General features: G+C 40.0%; 1 protein-coding gene across 2 annotated transcripts in view; it reads left to right on the top strand.

The window, feature by feature from the left end:
- Positions 1–630: 630 nt before the first annotated feature.
- Positions 631–17,721, top strand: part of mapk8ip1b (mitogen-activated protein kinase 8 interacting protein 1b) — a 45,551-nt gene continuing 28,460 nt past the window's right edge. Inside the window, exon 1 of one of the 2 annotated variants that reach the window (XM_080885564.1) lies at positions 631–770. In XM_080885564.1, coding sequence (XP_080741690.1) covers positions 694–770 — 77 coding nt within the window. In that variant the 5' untranslated portion in view covers positions 631–693. Of the gene's footprint in view, positions 771–12,082; positions 12,154–17,721 lie in introns of those variants that run through there. The other variant, XM_080885565.1, reaches the window with a different exon arrangement.

Below are 17,721 nucleotides of genomic sequence, written 5' to 3'. Positions count from 1 at the left end.
CATATAGCAGTAATTTTCTCTTCTCTTCTGTCTAAAGACGGAAATCGACTGTCTGAAGTCTATTTTTGTGTCTTCTGTTTTGGAAATAACCTGCTTAAATGTAAATCTGACACTTGTTCAAGTGAAGAATGAGGTAATCGAATTGATCAACTTCTGGACGTACACAACTTACATGTTTTTCAGAAATATTTATGCAAATGCTTAAGACCCTCCTGAAGTTCTAAATTTAGGTGATGTTTTTAGGAAATTACATCTCAGCTATGTAACTCTGTTTAAAAACGAGAGGGACAGAATTATAAGACCATGGCACCTTGGTCAACATTCACTTTAACGTTGTGCTGAGCAGCTATAGAAGTCTACATAGAGTATATATATATATATATATATATATATATATATATATATATATATATATATATATATATATATATATATATATATATATATAAATATATATATATATAATTTAATGAAGGAAAACACAAACTGGATAATTTTACAGGGCGAATAATTTCCAAATACATCAAAATCTTTGGGCGTTACCAGTTTTGATTATTCTTGCCCCACTTTAGGTAGTTACTATGTTTCCCACAGTCTTCGAAGGCAGCATCCTATCGCGGCATCGCCGGACCTCTCTCAGGTGTCTTTCCCGGGCAGCTGCACGGCGGAACGGAGAAATGAGAAAGGGGCAGCATGGCGGACAGGGAGAAGAGGAAAGCTACCCCGCCGTCTGGCCGCAACATCCAGGTGAAGTCCCCGGCCAGTTTCAGGTAGGTCCCGGCGGACACAGGGTTGGAGGGAGGGAGCGACCGAGCTGCCAGCCTGCCCACCAGGCTGGAGGCTGTGAATGAGGGATGAACCACTGCGGTTTTGCATATCCGAAGGTGCTGATGCTGGCTGGTTGGAGCCGCTGCAGCAGCAACAGTGTCTGTCTCCGCGGAGCTTTCCAGCGTTCCGACTTGCAGTGTGTTGTTGAGTCGCATGTTTTGTGCTTGGGCGTGTCTGCTCCCGGTGGACAGACACGAGCGATGAGCTCCCTGCTGCAAACATGGTTTAAATATGCCCTACTTTCTGCTAGTCTGCTTCAAAATCCTCACAGTACAAGGATACTTGGTCGTAGTGCATGTTTAATACATATTTTTTCCTTTGCTTTGGTACTCCTTTACGACGCAGTCCAAGTCTCCATCATACGTTTGCATCATTTTGAGCTTGATTTGCTGCTAAAACTCTTGATTCGACAAACCCGGCACTGATTTAGTGTCATATTTTCGGATTTTAACAATACAGACAAGGAGTAAAGCATATGCCTCCAAAAGAATATTTAAGGGACTGATTGTGTTGATGATTTTATGGAAATGTTATCAGAGCCATACGTCATCATAAGCTGACTTTTGTGGTTTAACAGTAAGTAAACTTTGATATTAAGTGGAAAGACTTTAAAACATTATTGAATCATTCTTCCTGAATTATTATTCTTATACCAGCTTAAAAATAAAACACCAAAAAGACAGAACAAAAAAAGAAAACAAGTACACTATTTGTCCCAATTACTCACTTTTACAATGCATAGATTTGCCACACAGTCAGACTGATTTTGAATAGCCTAATGTACTCAGTAAACAAAATATTCAGTAAAATAATTACATCCTTACAATAATAATTTAGATTTTGGTTTTGCTCCTTGGGTTGATTTTCAGACTGAAAAAAGCAGTCTGGGGAATCTTTGTGCTCTACAAATGGACATGTAGATATCAGCTGTTTAAAAACGGTAGGTCAGGTGACCAGTCAGAGGGATTCAACCTGTAGAGCTGAGCACTGCAAGAGATTAGCTCCACGCTGATGTCTGCTCTCACATGCTGAGTGCCTCACACACTCGGAGACCATTGCAGCTCTGCTTTAAGAGAAGCTGTGGCATTACCTCAGGGTGATTATTGTGAGGATGGAGGCCTGTGATCAATATTCTCTAGTGAGACAACAACACACACACACACACACACACACACACACACACACACACACACACACACACACACACACACACACACACATTCCTGCAAACACCCAGCCTCTGGCCCAGTCTGTCCTTGTCTCATTAGCTGAGCTGAAAACAACCACCAAACATCTTTGTTCAGGATTTCATGATGATCTGTTATTGGGGATTGAATGCTGCTGATTGGTATTTGGGAAATGTGACTGACTAGAGGAAAGAAGCCAGATAATCCAAAATCTCGGGGGCTGGCCCAGTCCCAGAGCGGCCATATGTTGTCATGTTTTTCTCTCTCACCTCCCTGCCTGTGCACGCTACAGTGAAATCCTATGTCTCAGCCCAAGCCACTGCAGTTAAGAGACCAGCTCTTTGTGTTGGAGATGTTCAGTAAGTGAGACACATAAACGCCTCACCTTTATTTCTGGTGTTTTAGTGGCGCATTAGGATTTGTGGCATGAATCTGAGTGCAACTGAATTATGTATTAGTCATAAAGAACTGGGTTATACAGAAAGGATGACACCCATTCGATTTTTATGCAAGTCAGATAAATGGCCTGTATTTGTATAGCGCTTTACTTTGTCCCTATGGACCCCAAAGCCCTTTACACTACATTCAGTCATCCACCCATTCACACACTGGTGATGTCAAGCTATATTGTAGCCACAGCTGCCCCGGGGCAGACTGACAGAGGTGAGGCTGCCAGACACTGGTGCCACTGGGCCTCTGACCACCACCATTAGGCAACGGGTGAAGTGTCTTGCCCAAGGACAGACCGACCGAGACTATCGGAGCCAGGGCTCGAACCGGCAACCTTCCAATTACAAGATGAACTGCCAACTCTTGAGCCACACAAAGTCAGATAGCCGCACAAAATCATTCTGTATAACAATAGATTTCTAGTAAAGGTTCTAGGTTTTTAATCCAAAATGTACAGCAGGTAAAATTCTTTTTGCCAAAATCATTTATTTCTATTGGTTTATCAGTATGCAAATTGTGTCTTCTGCTTTACTGAAAAGTTTGTTCTCACTGGGTGTACCCTGGATGACTCATGTTACCGCTAAGGATGGAAACTGAGTTCCCAGTAGTTCAGTTCCTTGGAATTGTTAGTCTGCTTTCCTATCGATTCTGCTTATTGGTTCCACTTCAGTTGGTGTCCTGGAGGAGGAAAGTAGCGGTGCAGTCTACAGCATGAATATAGACATAACTTTTATTTTTATTACACAAAAGGACGAGAGCACAATGGTAAAGTGCAAACTGCATACAGGACAGAAACCTTGTGCTGCTAAAAGAACTTCAGCTCTTTGCAATTATCTGCACAGATAGCATGCTAAGCTAGCCAAGAACCCAGTGTGATGTTAAAGCTGAGTGTAGAGCCCAGCCCAACAGTCAGACCCTGAACTTCAACAGGCAACAAATTGATGAGCAGTCAGGCTCTAGCATTTTTCTCCCTGTTCATGTTTCTAAAGTAGAATCACTGTGGCGATCGCATTAAAGTCTCTCTGTGCTAGTTTTCATCTTTTTGCTTTGTGTTGTCAACTTTGTGTTCATACCTTAATACTGAAAGAAACGTCATGAGTGTGTCCTCATTAGAATAGGGGTTTGTGTTGGTATGTTGGCCTGTAGCCTATAGGTTTTTATTGTTAACTGGTAAATTATGAGACAATGATTTTTCATGTCATTTTACAGAGAATAGTGAAAGTAACATAATGAGTAGTAATACATCTTTTGACTTTTAAGTAATGACCCCAACACTAATCAGAGCCTCCAGCATGCACAAACATTTGACCGCACAGCATACAGTTATTTCCCACAAATGTGATGTCTTTGATGTGTTGGCTGCTGGTGGTGACTCTCAACCCAATGACAATTGACAGGAGAATCGATAAGGACACTAATCGATAAGTGATCTTGATAATGGAAATCTGAATCTCTAAATTCATATCAGTTCTTATCTAGTAAGAGTTTTACAACTCATGATGTGGTTGTTATAAACACTGTGCACTATAACAACAACGAAACGTTTTCCTGTTAGGCAGCTTTGGTAGAACGTGTGTAAACTGTGGCATGTGGTGTTAATGATATTCAAGCTGACAATGAGCCGTGACAGCAGAGTTAAAAAAATAGTCTAAAGTGATGTTGAATTCTGCATTTGAACATCCTTTTTATGTTCATCCTGGAGATGAAGAGAAACTGTTGAAATGTTCGGGAAACCGGCAGTCATATTGTAACTGATATTAAGCAATGGACAGCAAAATGCTGCACAATGTAGTCTACAAAAAAAGGAAAACTAAAAAACTTATAAAGGCTGCATAAAATAATTAGACCTTTCAACTAGTCATCCCCAAACAGAATTTAATCTTCAGCTATCCTGTAATATTTAATGTGAAATTAGGTGTTCAGGAAGTCTCAAACCTGGATTGTATTTTTTCATTTTAGAGGGAGTGGTGTGGTGAGGGCTGGGCTATACATTTATGTGAACTTTTGTTTTAAAATTACCTGCCATGCATTATTCACATAACTCACTTGTGGCACAAGAGGGCGTAGTGGGAAATCTGTATCTGTGCAAGTGTGCGTAGTTAAGCATAATTAAGAAGATATGAAGCAGAACAACAGTATAGGATTGCAGACTACTCTAGGGTGCTTTAAGGGAAAAACTCATTAGACATCAGCCAGCTGAGATCCCTGTTGATGGATCAGGTAATGCCTGTCTTTCTCAACAGGTGCAAGTTAACTGTAATCACTTGTTAGAGTTATAAAATAGCTTTCTGTGAATAGGGTTTGAGAGTTCTAGTAAGTTATTTGATTGGTTTATCATACAGTAGCATTAATTTGATTTGGTTAACTTGTCTAAGCTGGAACTTTCACTCTGTTAGCAACAACTGGAGCTGAAATAAAGGTATTGTCATCACCCCGTTGGACAGATGGACAAGGCGGGTGGAGTGGACATCTAAGTTTGTGAATGTAATAAGTCGAGAACAAAGATACGTAGGATTTTCAAATTGATGCCATAGGTGCATCTACTAAAAACCTTGGATAAGTTTGAATGTCAGTGATCTTGACCTCATGGTCAGAGTATGCTTTCTGAAAATCTTGTGAATGCAAAAACTTGAAAACGGGACTACGTAAGATTTTGAAATTGGCAACTCAGGTGTGTTGCCAGTTGCCAGTAGTTTTTGTTATGTATTTCATTAAACTGGCTGTCATTTCCAATATTGCTCATAAAAGTTTCCACCTTAAGGGCACGGAAAATACCTTTGTAGGTCATCATTCATCTGTTTCGTGTTTAAAGAACATAAGTAGAAGGCAGCTGGAGTTTGTTCTAGGGATGTCATGATACCAGAAATTTAGAAGTTGGTACCAGTAGTATTATACGAGTCTCCATGCCCAATTCATTACCAAACCACAATTATTATCCTATGTACTGTACTTAAACAGACTCCTTTATTAAAAGGTATTTTAAAACACTGACATACTGGCATAATTTTAATTTAAAATGTTAACATTAAAATTTGCTCACAAAACACAGATTGAAATGTTAGGGTGGTTGTCGAATAGTCTAGTAACGTTACAGCAAGGATTGTAACCTGTGGAAGAAACTGATTTCACAACAGTATTGCCAGCTATGATAACATATATTTCAGGATTAAGTAAGAAGGATAATACTTTGAATGATGTTAGCATAAACTGAAGGAAAAGTCTTTACACATGATTATGTTTAAAATAATTAGGGATGTTTCCCTCAGAATTAGATTGTATTTGTGGCAGCGAGGCAGATCATGTGTGCACATATTTTAAATGTTGTTGAGCACACTCACAAATTTCATGAATTATTAAATAATAGCATATACACTAACCACATTATAAATAATAAAGAAATAATCAACTGCCTTGCTAATAAGTTTCCAATCCGTTGAATGAACTCCACAGGTATTTGCCTGTTCTGCTCTACAGCCGTAGTGAGATAAAGTGGCGAGAGCTTTTCTCGTTCCTCAGGCTCTGGTTAGATATGCCTTTCCAGCTCACTGTAGATCATGTTTACTCAGATTTACTATGCCAAGGAGGACCCTAGCTGGCTAGCAGTTTGTGAAATTTCAAATACAATTACTGATGCTCTTTCATGGTCGAAAGGATGCATTGTGCAGTTGGTTAAAAAGGTTGATCCAAATTCAGCATCCATAATAGAAAATATTTTTCAATTTTAATATGTGACAATAATGCAAAAGCAGAAGAGTTACATCATTAAGTTACTTTAACTGCAGCGTTAAGCAGTCATATTATATTTTTACTTAAAATTAACATTGACAACAGTACTTTTATGCTTACATTTGACTTATGCTGTGTCACTACTGTTGCTATAATGCTGCTGCTGCCACCTTGTTTCAGTAGATTTACATTTCAAATTAGGTAGTGTGTCATCAGGGACACTAGCTCTCTGGTAAAGAAAGTTGGAAAAGGCCCTTCATTTCTCTTGTAAATGTTGCTGCAAACATCAGTTAAATGTTGTTCAGGATTTTTTCTAGTTTTTTCTTGAATCATTGTGATTTAATTTGGAGGCTATATTGCCCACCCATACTCTTGCATTTTGCATGACTTATGTCCCGAGGAATCAGAACTCATAGGCACATCTTTCCATTTTTTCCCCAAATTACTTAAAAATCAAAAGTTTATCAGTAATCTCTTAATTATAAATCCACAAAAGTGTTTGAGTCATTTATCCATTGACCCTCTTTCTCTACTTTCACCTTTTCATTTGCAGCTTTAATGTTGGTTGATTTGAATTTCACCTGTAGTAGGAGCTAGTGGACAGTAATTGCCCTGCTTGCTGTTCCCAGTGGATGATCATTTACTGCTGTGTCTCATTTCTGCTAACAATGCATGTTTGACTTGACAGCACTCCGTTCTGTTTATACAGTACAGGACCCTCTCTCGCTCTTCTTTTTCTGTCACTCTCTCTCTCTTTAAAAGCAAGTACAGCACAAGTAAAACCTAATTTAGGAGTTACAGTTATATTTAGAGAAAGATAAGTTGCTAACGTTCCCTTAGTTTTTCTAAAAGATCCCTGCTTCGCTTGTGACATCTGGTTTCACCAAGATGGTGAAAGAATTATGACAAGGTGTCTGTTTTACCTATGGTAGGTCTTGATGCATTTTCAATCATCCAGGAAAGAAAACCTCCAAAAGTTGATTCTTTTCATCTGGACGTAGCATTTGGGAGAAACGTTTCAGCACTCATCCAAGTGACTTCTTGAGTCTCAGCTGACTGCAGGTTTCCCCAATCTTATAAACAGTACATTCGCATAATGACTGAAACCAGCCCACTGAGGAACAATGGGCTGGGAGGTCAGTTCCTTAATCTTAATTATGCAAATTCTCATGACCATTGATCAACAACCACTGACCAAAACCCACTGATCAAAGACCACTGATCAATGGCCATGAGTACCATTCACAGAGAGTTGGGGAATGGCTGCAATCACAGCATTGTAAGATGGCGAAAGATGTACCCTTAGGCCCCCTCCTCGATTCAGAGATGGTCTTTCCCTTTTCACATAAATGGCCTCCTTGACGCCGCGCTCAAATCAGCGTTCCTCCCTGTCCAGGATGTGAACATCCTCATCCTTGAAAGAGTGTCCACTGGACTGTAGGTGTAAATAGACTGCAGAGTCCTGGCCTGACGAGGTAGCTCTTCTGTGTTGTGCCATCCGCTTCACCAGAGGTTGTTTGGTTTCCCCGATGTATAAATCCTGGCAATTCTCCTGGCACTTAACAGCATACACTATGTTACTCTGTTTGTGTCGGGGGACCCGATCCTTGGGGTGGACCAGTTTTTGGCGCAGCGTGTTTTGGGGTTTAAAAGCCACAGTGACCCGGTGTTTAGAAAAAATGCGTCTCAACTGCTCAGATACTCCTGACACCTATGGGATCACTACAGGTTTTCGCTTGGGCAGCGGTTGTCCTTCTCTCCTGGATCGGCTGGAGCTTTCTTTAGATGCCTTTCCAGCTTTGACAAAAGTCCAGCTGGGATAACCACATTTACTCAGGGCCTTCTTGGTGTGCTGTTCTTCTGCCTCCCTGGCCGCTGTGTCAGTGGGGATGGTGTTCGATCTGTGTTGTAGCGTCCTGATGACACCCAGTTTGTGCTCCAGTGGATGATGAGAGTCAAACCTTAGATACTGATCTGTATGTGTAGGTTTACGGTACACGTCAGCTTTTAGATGTCCCCCATTACTGATGGAAATCTCACAGTCTAAGAAGGCTAACCTGCCACTTTTCATATCCTCCCTGGTGAATTTGATGTGTCAGTCCACTGAGTTAATGTGATCCGTGAATTGTGGTACGTCCTGAGATTTAATTTTCACCCAGGTGTCATCCACATATCTGAACCAATGGCTTGGTGGTGTTCCAGGGTAGGATAGCAAAGCCCTCTTTTCAACTTCTTCCATGTACAAATTGGCCACGATGGGTGAAACTGGGGAGCCCATGGCACACCCATGTTTCTGCCTGTAGAACTGACCCTTGTATGTGAAGTAGGTGGAATGAAGACACAGTTCCAAAAGCAAACACACTTGGTCGATGCTGAGAGTGGTCCTGTTGCTGAGGTTGGTGTCATCCTGTAATCTCTTACAGACTACCTCCAACACTTCCGTGACTGGGATGCACGTGAAGAGAGATGTAACGTCTTGCAAGACCATGGTTTCATCTGCCTCCATAATGACATCTCTCACCTTCTCAACAAAATCCAGGGTGTTCTGGATGTGGTGTTCAGAGCTGTCCACCAGCGGGTTGAGGATCGAAACCAGAAACCTGGAGATGTTATAGGTGACCGAGTTGATCATGCAGACAATCAGTCTTAAAGGTGCATTAAGGCATTTATATATACCTGGCAGTTCTTTCATCCATCCAATCATTTCAAATTTAGAGACACCTCTTTGGTTTCAAAAAACCAAAGTGGAAACAACTATATGCATATTTTATCTACAGTCCATGCAAACTGGTATTATGATCTACAGCTGTGTGTTAAAATGAAGTTTTCAGCCACACGGCTAATGAGAATATGATTGCATATACATTTACTGAGGCTATTTCTTAGCTTCAATTTACAGACATTCTGCTTACAGCAAAACAGTGGGGGGTTTTTTAAGGAAAGAAAAACAATTGTAAAATTGTGAAAGCTTGGCCAGTTTAGTAATGAAGTAATCTTTTAATTTTTGCACAATGAATGTCAGGTAATTCTCACCCTGTGTCCTTTACATTTATGCACTGACCTGCACTTTTTACCATCCTATTATGCTTGCATTAGCAATATCAAAAGGGTTTCACAGCAGCGACAGTGGTGGGATAACATCAAGTGGGAAGCTATAAAAGACTGTGAAAAGCAGACTGTAGATTTATTCTCGACTAGAGAAATGCTACATCCCTAGAACATGAGAGGTAAACGGGCACCCTGGAAAATAAGGGAATGGAACTTTGTAATGTGTCTTTAACATGGTAAAACCATATTGGAACTCATTGTGATTTCCTAACCTAAATGCTCACAACTGAAAATAAAACTGAAACGCTAGTGAGAGCGAATTTTAAGAACTTCCTTGTCAAAAGTTGGGATGTCCAAAATGGGAATGCCCCTACATGTTTTCAGAAAAAATGTTCCAGTTGGTGAAAACAAATAAACAGTAGTACAGGGAGTGCAGAATTATTAGGCAAGTTGTATTTTTGAAGAATAATTTTATTATTGAACAACAACCATGTTCTCAATGAACCCAAAAAACTCATTAATATCAAAGCTGAATGTTTTTGGAAGTAGTTTTTAGTTTGTTTTTAGTTTTAGCTATTTTAGGGGGATATCTGTGTGTGCAGGTGACTATTACTGTGCATAATTATTAGGCAACTTAACAAAAACAAATATATACCCATTTCAATCATTTATTTTCACCAGTGAAACCAATATAACATCTCCACATTCACAAATATACATTTCTGACATTCAAAAACAAAACAAAAACAAATCAGCGACCAATATAGCCACCTTTCTTTGCAAGGACACTCAAAAGCCTGCCATCCATGGATTCTGTCAGTGTTTTGATCTGTTCACCATCAACATTGCGTGCAGCAGCAACCACAGCCTCCCAGACACTGTTCAGAGAGGTGTACTGTTTTCCCTCCTTGTAAATCTCACATTTGATGATGGACCACAGGTTCTCAATGGGGTTCAGATCAGGTGAACAAGGTGGCCATGTCATTAGTTTTTCTTCTTTTATACCCTTTCTTGCCAGCCACTCTGTGGAGTACTTGGACGCGTGTGATGGAGCATTGTCCTGCATGAAAATCATGTTTTTCTTGAAGGATGCAGACTTCTTCCTGTACCACTGCTTGAAGAAGGTGTCTTCCAGAAACTGGCAGTAGGACTGGGAGTTGAGCTTGACTCCATCCACAACCCGAAAAGGCCCCACAAGCTCATCTTTGATGATACCAGCCCAAACCAGTACTCCACCTCCACCTTGCTGGCGTCTGAGTCGGACTGGAGCTCTCTGCCCTTTACCAATCTAGCCACGGGCCCATCCATCTGGCCCATCAAGACTCACTCTCATTTCATCAGTCCATAAAAGCTTAGAAAAACCAGTCTTGAGATATTTCTTGGCCCAGTCTTGACGTTTCAGCTTGTGTGTCTTGTTCAGTGGTGGTCGTCTTTCAGCCTTTCTTACCTTGGCCATGTCTCTGAGTATTGCACACCTTGTGCTTTTGGGCACTCCAGTGATGTTGCAGCTCTGAAATATGGCCAACCTGGTGGCAAGTGGCATCTTGGCAGCTGCACGCTTGACTTTTCTCAGTTCATGGGCAGTTATTTTGCGCCTTGGTTTTTCCACACGCTTCTTGCGACCCTGTTGACTATTTTGAATGAAACGCTTGATTGTTCGATGATCACGCTTCAGAAGCTTTGCAATTTTGAGACTGCTGCATCCCTCTGCAAGATATCTCACTATTTTTGACTTTTCTGAGCCTGTCAAGTCCTTCTTTTGACCCATTTTGCCAAAGGAAAGGACGTTGCCTAATAATTATGCACACCTGATATAGGGTGTTGATGTCATTAGACCACACCCCTTCTCATTACAGAGATGCACATCACCTAATATGCTTAATTGGTAGTAGGCTTTCGAGCCTATACAGCTTGGAGTAAGACAACATGCATGAAGAGGATGATGTGGACAAAATACTCATTTGCCTAATAATTCTGCACTCCCTGTATTGTTTAGTCAGAGGTTTTGTTGAAGTGAAATTTTTAAATTTTACTAATAACAGTATTATTATTTATGAAATAATACAGCAATACATCACACAACAACATCTTTTTTGCGTCAGAAATTTCACAGACATAAAGGAATGACGTCTTTTACGATAAGTGCTGCAGACTATCTGAATATACCGTGTGACTGTTTGGGCACCTGTCTACGTTTGCTTTATGGCCTGTCAGCCTTCTTATTTTGTCACTGTCACCATGCTGCCAGATCTCAGCACTGAGTGCAGTAGTTTCATGAATGATGATAAGCTAGAATCTTCTTTTAAGAAGATGAATAGGGAAAAAGAGCGATGGAAAAGGGAAAATTAGAAGTCTTCTGTGATCAATGAGCCCCATGAATAATTGAGGGTGACCGTGTTTTACACAGCTAGAGGAGAGAGAGAGAGCGAGAGAGGAGTGTCCTCCTGTGCTGATGTTTTTCCTGTTTGGACTTCCCGTGTTGTTAGATGATCTGCTAACACCAGCAGTTTCCAGCATTGGCATAGTAAATCTGAGTAAACATCAGAGAGAGGGAGAGAGAAAGAGGGTTATATAATACTACTGTTCTCTGGTGGCTTCAGCTCCTCTCTTTGGGGGGAAAAAAATCCTCCATCCATCTCGCTTCCCTCCCAATGAGCAGCAGCAGCAGCCGGGCTCTGAATCAGACGCCGCTTCCATCGACCCTGGACGAGCTGCTCCCCTTCTCGCTCTCCCCCAGCTCTCTTCCTACACTCGCTCCTCCCTCTCTGCCTCCGTCACTGCCTCTTTCACTTTCTAACCCTCTTGCTCCTTCTTCTCCTCCTCTCCTCTTGGCTGTGGATGCCCTCCTCACTTACAGCATGGATTCGGGAGGGGAAGGAGGAGAGGGCTGGATGGAGGACCAGTGGGAGAAATGGTAGGACATCTGTCTTATTCTCTCTCTCTCTTGTTTTTTCTTTTTTCAGTTTATTGGCATGCAGCAACATGGCTGTGTGTGACCTTGCAAGTGTGTAACTGCTAATGTTTCTTCTTCTTGCTATTTGGCATCTCCTCGGTACAGCATGCCCTTGAAGGAGATCGCCTTTATATGACTGTGTGTACGTTTGTACCTAAACAAGAGAGGTAGAACGTGCAGCGGAGGTTGCTGCCTTATGATGACCAAAAATAGGACCATAGAGGCAATCACATGTTATCCTGCTGCATGTGTATTACAGTGGAACTGCCGGTGTAGGAGAAGCACTGTGTAGACGGATTGTTGTCTTCAGAGTTTGTTTTCATGCAGCTGATGATGGAGAAGAGGGTGATTGTACTTGGATCTGTTGAATTGGACGGGACGGTCCTGATTGTGCTCCTGTCCTTGCAGGAGGGCGAAGCTAATGAATGACAGAGAGCATGCAGCCTCATAATTCCTAGTGGTAGTGTAAACGTGAGTAAGGAAGGGAAAAGAGTATAGTTGGAGCTGCTGTGATGACTAAATACTGGGCTGAAAGGTAGAATAGCACGATCAGAGCAACACAACACAGAAACACATGTGATCGTAGCATTTAAGAGAAGTATTATGTGGGGAGCATGGTTTTCCTGTTTTCACTGTAATAAAAGATATAGAAGCACTATTTATTTCTCATTGCTCTTTGTCAGGAGATTTAATTCCATTCTGCATATTTTTCTTATCTCTTTCTATTAACAGAAGTCGTCTTCTCACTGCTGTGTGACCTTCCTTTATGATAAACTGCAAAATGTCTTTTTATCACAGAGATTATATCAAATTCAGATCAACATAAAAAAGAGTTAAAAGGAAAATACCCGTATTTGACCTTGTTTGCCATTTGTGAATTTGCAAGCAAGCCTTAGATAAATGTAGTTCTATCAGGGTTATATTGGGTTGTTTCTTATATACATACATATATAGAGATATTTATATATTACTGAGCTGGCCAAGCACATCATGGCCTGAGCGTGAGGTCATTCTGCCCTTCATTAACACAAGCAGAGAGACAGGCCGAGGAGACACAAACATGGCAGCAAGCTGCCCTGTCACCACCTGCTGTTACAATAATGCTGCAGTTTGTCCCACATCCTTAGCGATATAAAACTGAAACATCCGTCCTGCAGTGTTGTTACAATCTGAAGTTGTTTTACAACATGAGCTGATGGGACTTGTCTGCAGGGACCGTTTAAAAGCTGAACAGTTTAAAATCCACATCACTTAAAGCGAATAATCAAATTAAATAATCTCAGCAGAAAGATAAAATGTGCTGAGAATGGGATCAAAATCACAGATCTGAGCAGGAAATGCTCAAATCAGCCAAGGAGAGGTGAACTTAAGTTTTTTTTGACATGTTGTAGAGAGAAATTTATGTTTTGAGACATATTAGTCAATTTTCAATCCTTGAATGTGTTCTTTTTTATTACAGAACTACTTTTGAATTGTTCTTTCTAAACTTTGCCAAAATTGTTAAAAATTGAAAATATGAAGCCTTTAGTTTCCAAGTCGAATCCCGAGTCCCGTCCTATGTGAGATGTTGCTGAATTTATTTGGTTTTCTCTGCTGTGTCATGGTGATGATGTTGATGTTGGCCGGTTGTTACTACATCTTGACCCTATTTGCCATGTTTCACTTTCAGTAATGATGACACAGTAAATGTGTCACAGGAATCTCTGACCTGGACAGCCCAAGCAGTCTGCTGAGTCAGCCTGCATTGATCGCTGGTAAGGTTGTAAGTGTAGCGAGATGATGAGTATACATAGTGCAGGAATATAATCCCAAGGGAATTCCATTTGTTTTCAGTTGTATTTATTCATTGCCAAACCACAACAACAGTTGCCTCAAGGCAAAGCTAGCAAAGGTGCATCGAGTGTTTGCAGACATATGTTGAAAGGTCGATAGAGCTGGACTGTGTCAGTGGGCTGGGGGTCAAAACCTTACCATTACATACTGATTAAGATCAATCCAAACACTGTATACTTTTGTGGCACTATGGAACAATGACAGTCTTCTTACCACATCAAGTACTGCCTAGATAATCTGGTCCAGCAAACTTCCTGTTGATCAGTGTACACATTTAAATAGAATTCAATCTATTAATATTACAATTTTCAAAAATACAAATTCAATTTCAGGAAGGTGAATTTTAAATTCAGTTGTTAGTGTTTAAAAAAATATTGTATTTGAGTATAAAAATTGTATAAAAGTATAAAAGTATAAAAATTGTATCTGACTTTATGTCCTCTACAAGAGTTTGTGTTGTTTTATCTTCAAATATCCAACAAAAACATGTATCGCTAATTCATAACGAAGAAAGCTTTGTAACTATCCCCACTAGTGAAGACTGTGTCATTTCCACAGCTTTCCCCCCGAGGTCTGCAGCGCTGTTGAAAAGGCTCTGGAGTAGCCCATACTGGAGGTTTCTGCATAAACGCGTAAACCTGTGACACAAAAAACCTGTGACCGAACTCAGACACACACAGACTGTTTTCCTTCCTGGTGATGAAGGAAAATGGTGGGCTGGCATGTAAAAGGGCATTTATTCTTCCAGGACCTGAAGCTCAGTAAAGCATCACTCCAACAGCCAAACCCATCTGTTGTCTGATTGGATTGTCAAATTTGTAATTGACATGACATTGACCAATCAGCTGAAAGGAAGAAAAATCAGGTCAAAATTTGTACTTCTAAGTTGAAATCCACACGCAGCCAGGAAACCTGAGTGCAGAGGTTTACACGTAGTTTTTTGCTTTGTATCTGTAACCAGATCTTAACAAAACATTTTGTAACTCGTGTAAATCTTTTTTACACACACACAAATTCTCATCTGTAGATGCACAAACACAAAACTTTCAGATATTTTGGTTTACCATGTTACAAAACTCAGTACACAAATATACATTTGATTTACACATACAAAATATTTATGACCACAATTTGAGCCCATAAATGGACAGCTGCTGATTGGATTGTGTGAAACTGGCAGCTGTTTCTACTGCTTATCCCATTTATAATGCTTAGGCAAAAAATACATGATTCATAATAATTTATTCTACTACCTAATAAAATTCTTTAGCAAAATTTCCACTGAACTGAAAACTTAACATTGATGAAGGGAGGATTTATTGGAGAACTGTTGTATTATCGTCTTAGCTTTAGCTGAGTGTACCTAATCAACTGTTAAATGAGTGCATTTGCAACTCCAATTTTAGAAAAGTTGGGATGCTGTTTTGATCACAAGCACCCATTACTGATTCTTTGAATCTTTTCATGATGTTACTGTATATACTGTAGATGATGAGATATTCAAAGTTGTGACAATTTTATACTGAGTAACAAATTGTTGCAGAATTTATATCTGGAGTTTTTTTGCAGATTGGGGAACCTGTGTCCTTCTTTGCTTGTGAGACTCTACCGCCACAAGATTTATTATTTTTTTATATATATACCCAATCATGTTACTCACCTGTTGCCAGATGTTTTGTTTTACTACCACATAGTTTTACAGGTTTTTGTTTCCCCTGTCTCAACTTTTGTGATACTTGTTGCTGCCATCAAATTCAAAAAGTTATCTGTTTTCTACTTTGAAGAAAATATGTGGGATTATAAGATTTGCAAATAATTGCATTCCGTTTTTATTTAACTGCGATGTGACCCGTGCAGCCCATCTTATCTGAGAACTGTTCAACCCTTCACCCTGTGAACCTCGACGTGTGACAATGTAATTTGCTTTGTGGTATAGAGTCTGTTGGGATTTCTCTTTGGCTGCAGACAAAGAGGTTTATTTTTTAAATTATTTCTTTTTCCCACCTCCCTCCATGACTCTCTCCATCTTCACACTTTTCTCACTGTTGACTTAATTGTTATGGACTCAGTCCCTCTCACTTATAACTCTGTAGACTCACCGTTTCATAATATCCCTTGAAAAGCCCGGATTACTGCTCAAAACTTGCAATTTAAACCAGTTAAAATGTTGTTTTTTGATAGCTTTGGTCAGAGGGCATATTCAGTCTGGTATTTGATAACTTTTCCTCAGTTGTAGTTTAATAATATATGCAAACCTGTGGTGAAATAGCCCAGGGTTACAGGTTGTCTTGGACAGGTTGTCAACCTGTTGCAGGACTAACATTATTAACATTTTGTATTTGCCCCTGTACACCACCACAGGGTGCTTCAAACCAAACAATTAAGATGTGATTAAAGTTCAGAATTTTGGCTTTAATTGAGTGGGTTTCCAAAAGTACTGCATTAACTGTTGAGGAATTATTGCCAGTTTTCTACACACTCCCCCAAGTGCTCAAACGTAATTGGACAAACTAACAAGCTAACATTATTTCATCATTTTAAATTTAGGTATTTTTACCTATAGGTTAGTCAGAATAAAATCATTAACCTATGATATATAGGTTTTAGTGTCAGAAAAAGATTTAAGGATAATGATGATGTAAATCAATATTTCCTCACCACAAATTGCCTAAAAATGAAAATACCAGTACAAGTAGTTTTATTTAAGGTCATCTAAGTTACTCACATACACTGTGTATAGCTGTGTTGTAAAAAGTTTTTTATTTTACATGTATTCCTTTTTTTTTTTACTTTCCCATTGTCTTCTTTTCTTTTGTTCACTTTGTTCTGTCCTTCCTTCAGTCTGTATCTCCCACCTCCTTCAGGGCTTCATTATGGAGGTAACAGATGCTTTTTCTCAGGCTATTTAACTTTCTATTCCCATCCTCTGACATGTGATGGCTAAAGACTGTAATAGCTGTATGTACACTCACGCTAGCAGTCAGAAATGACATTACCATGATGCATCAGTGGGGGGATGGTAGCTGCACAGGTTTACAAGGTTTATTTGACGGCTTGCTCCCATGCTCTGTCGTCTTTGTCTTGCATCTCAAATAACATTTTGCTCTGACTCAGTCTGTTATGCCCGGAGGCTGCAGGGTAAAGGGACAACATGCAGCCATAATTGCAGATGGGGAAAACTGAACCATTGTTTACTGGATGTTAATTGAATCCTGCCACAGACAGCAGGACCGTACATTTCCCTTTCTGCTGCAGGAGCATTCAAGACGTTTGTACTTCTCTGCAAAACACAAGTTCACTTTTCTTAGTTTCCTATTCTGCATTTTTGCCAGCGGTGGCTTTATGTGACAGTGAATCCAACGAGTAATCCAAAGGTAATGCTACAAGTGGTGTAAGGCATTACCTTCTTTAAATAAGTAGCATGATACATTATAATGAATTATGTGTAATACATTACTTTCCTTGAATAATCACCCTATAGCTCATTGTCACTGACAAAGTATGAGAAGGAGAAGAAAAAGAGTTATGCTGTGTGTATTAATTTTAGTCCCACTTGTGATGAATGAAGTGTAGTGGTGCCAAAAGAAAATCACTTTTACAAACAGCAGATGGAGATATTCACAAAATAAAACAGGCTGATAAAATCCTGGATGCTCATTGTTTTCTGCTCTAAACGAGCAGGTAGTGCTTGATTTA

This window comes from Rhamphochromis sp. 'chilingali' (genome assembly GCF_963969265.1).
Source record: "Rhamphochromis sp. 'chilingali' genome assembly, chromosome: 6".
Classification (NCBI taxonomy): domain Eukaryota; kingdom Metazoa; phylum Chordata; class Actinopteri; order Cichliformes; family Cichlidae; genus Rhamphochromis; species Rhamphochromis sp. 'chilingali'.
The sequence above is the reverse complement of the archived record's forward strand: the minus strand, read 5'-3'. Positions and strand labels throughout refer to the sequence as shown.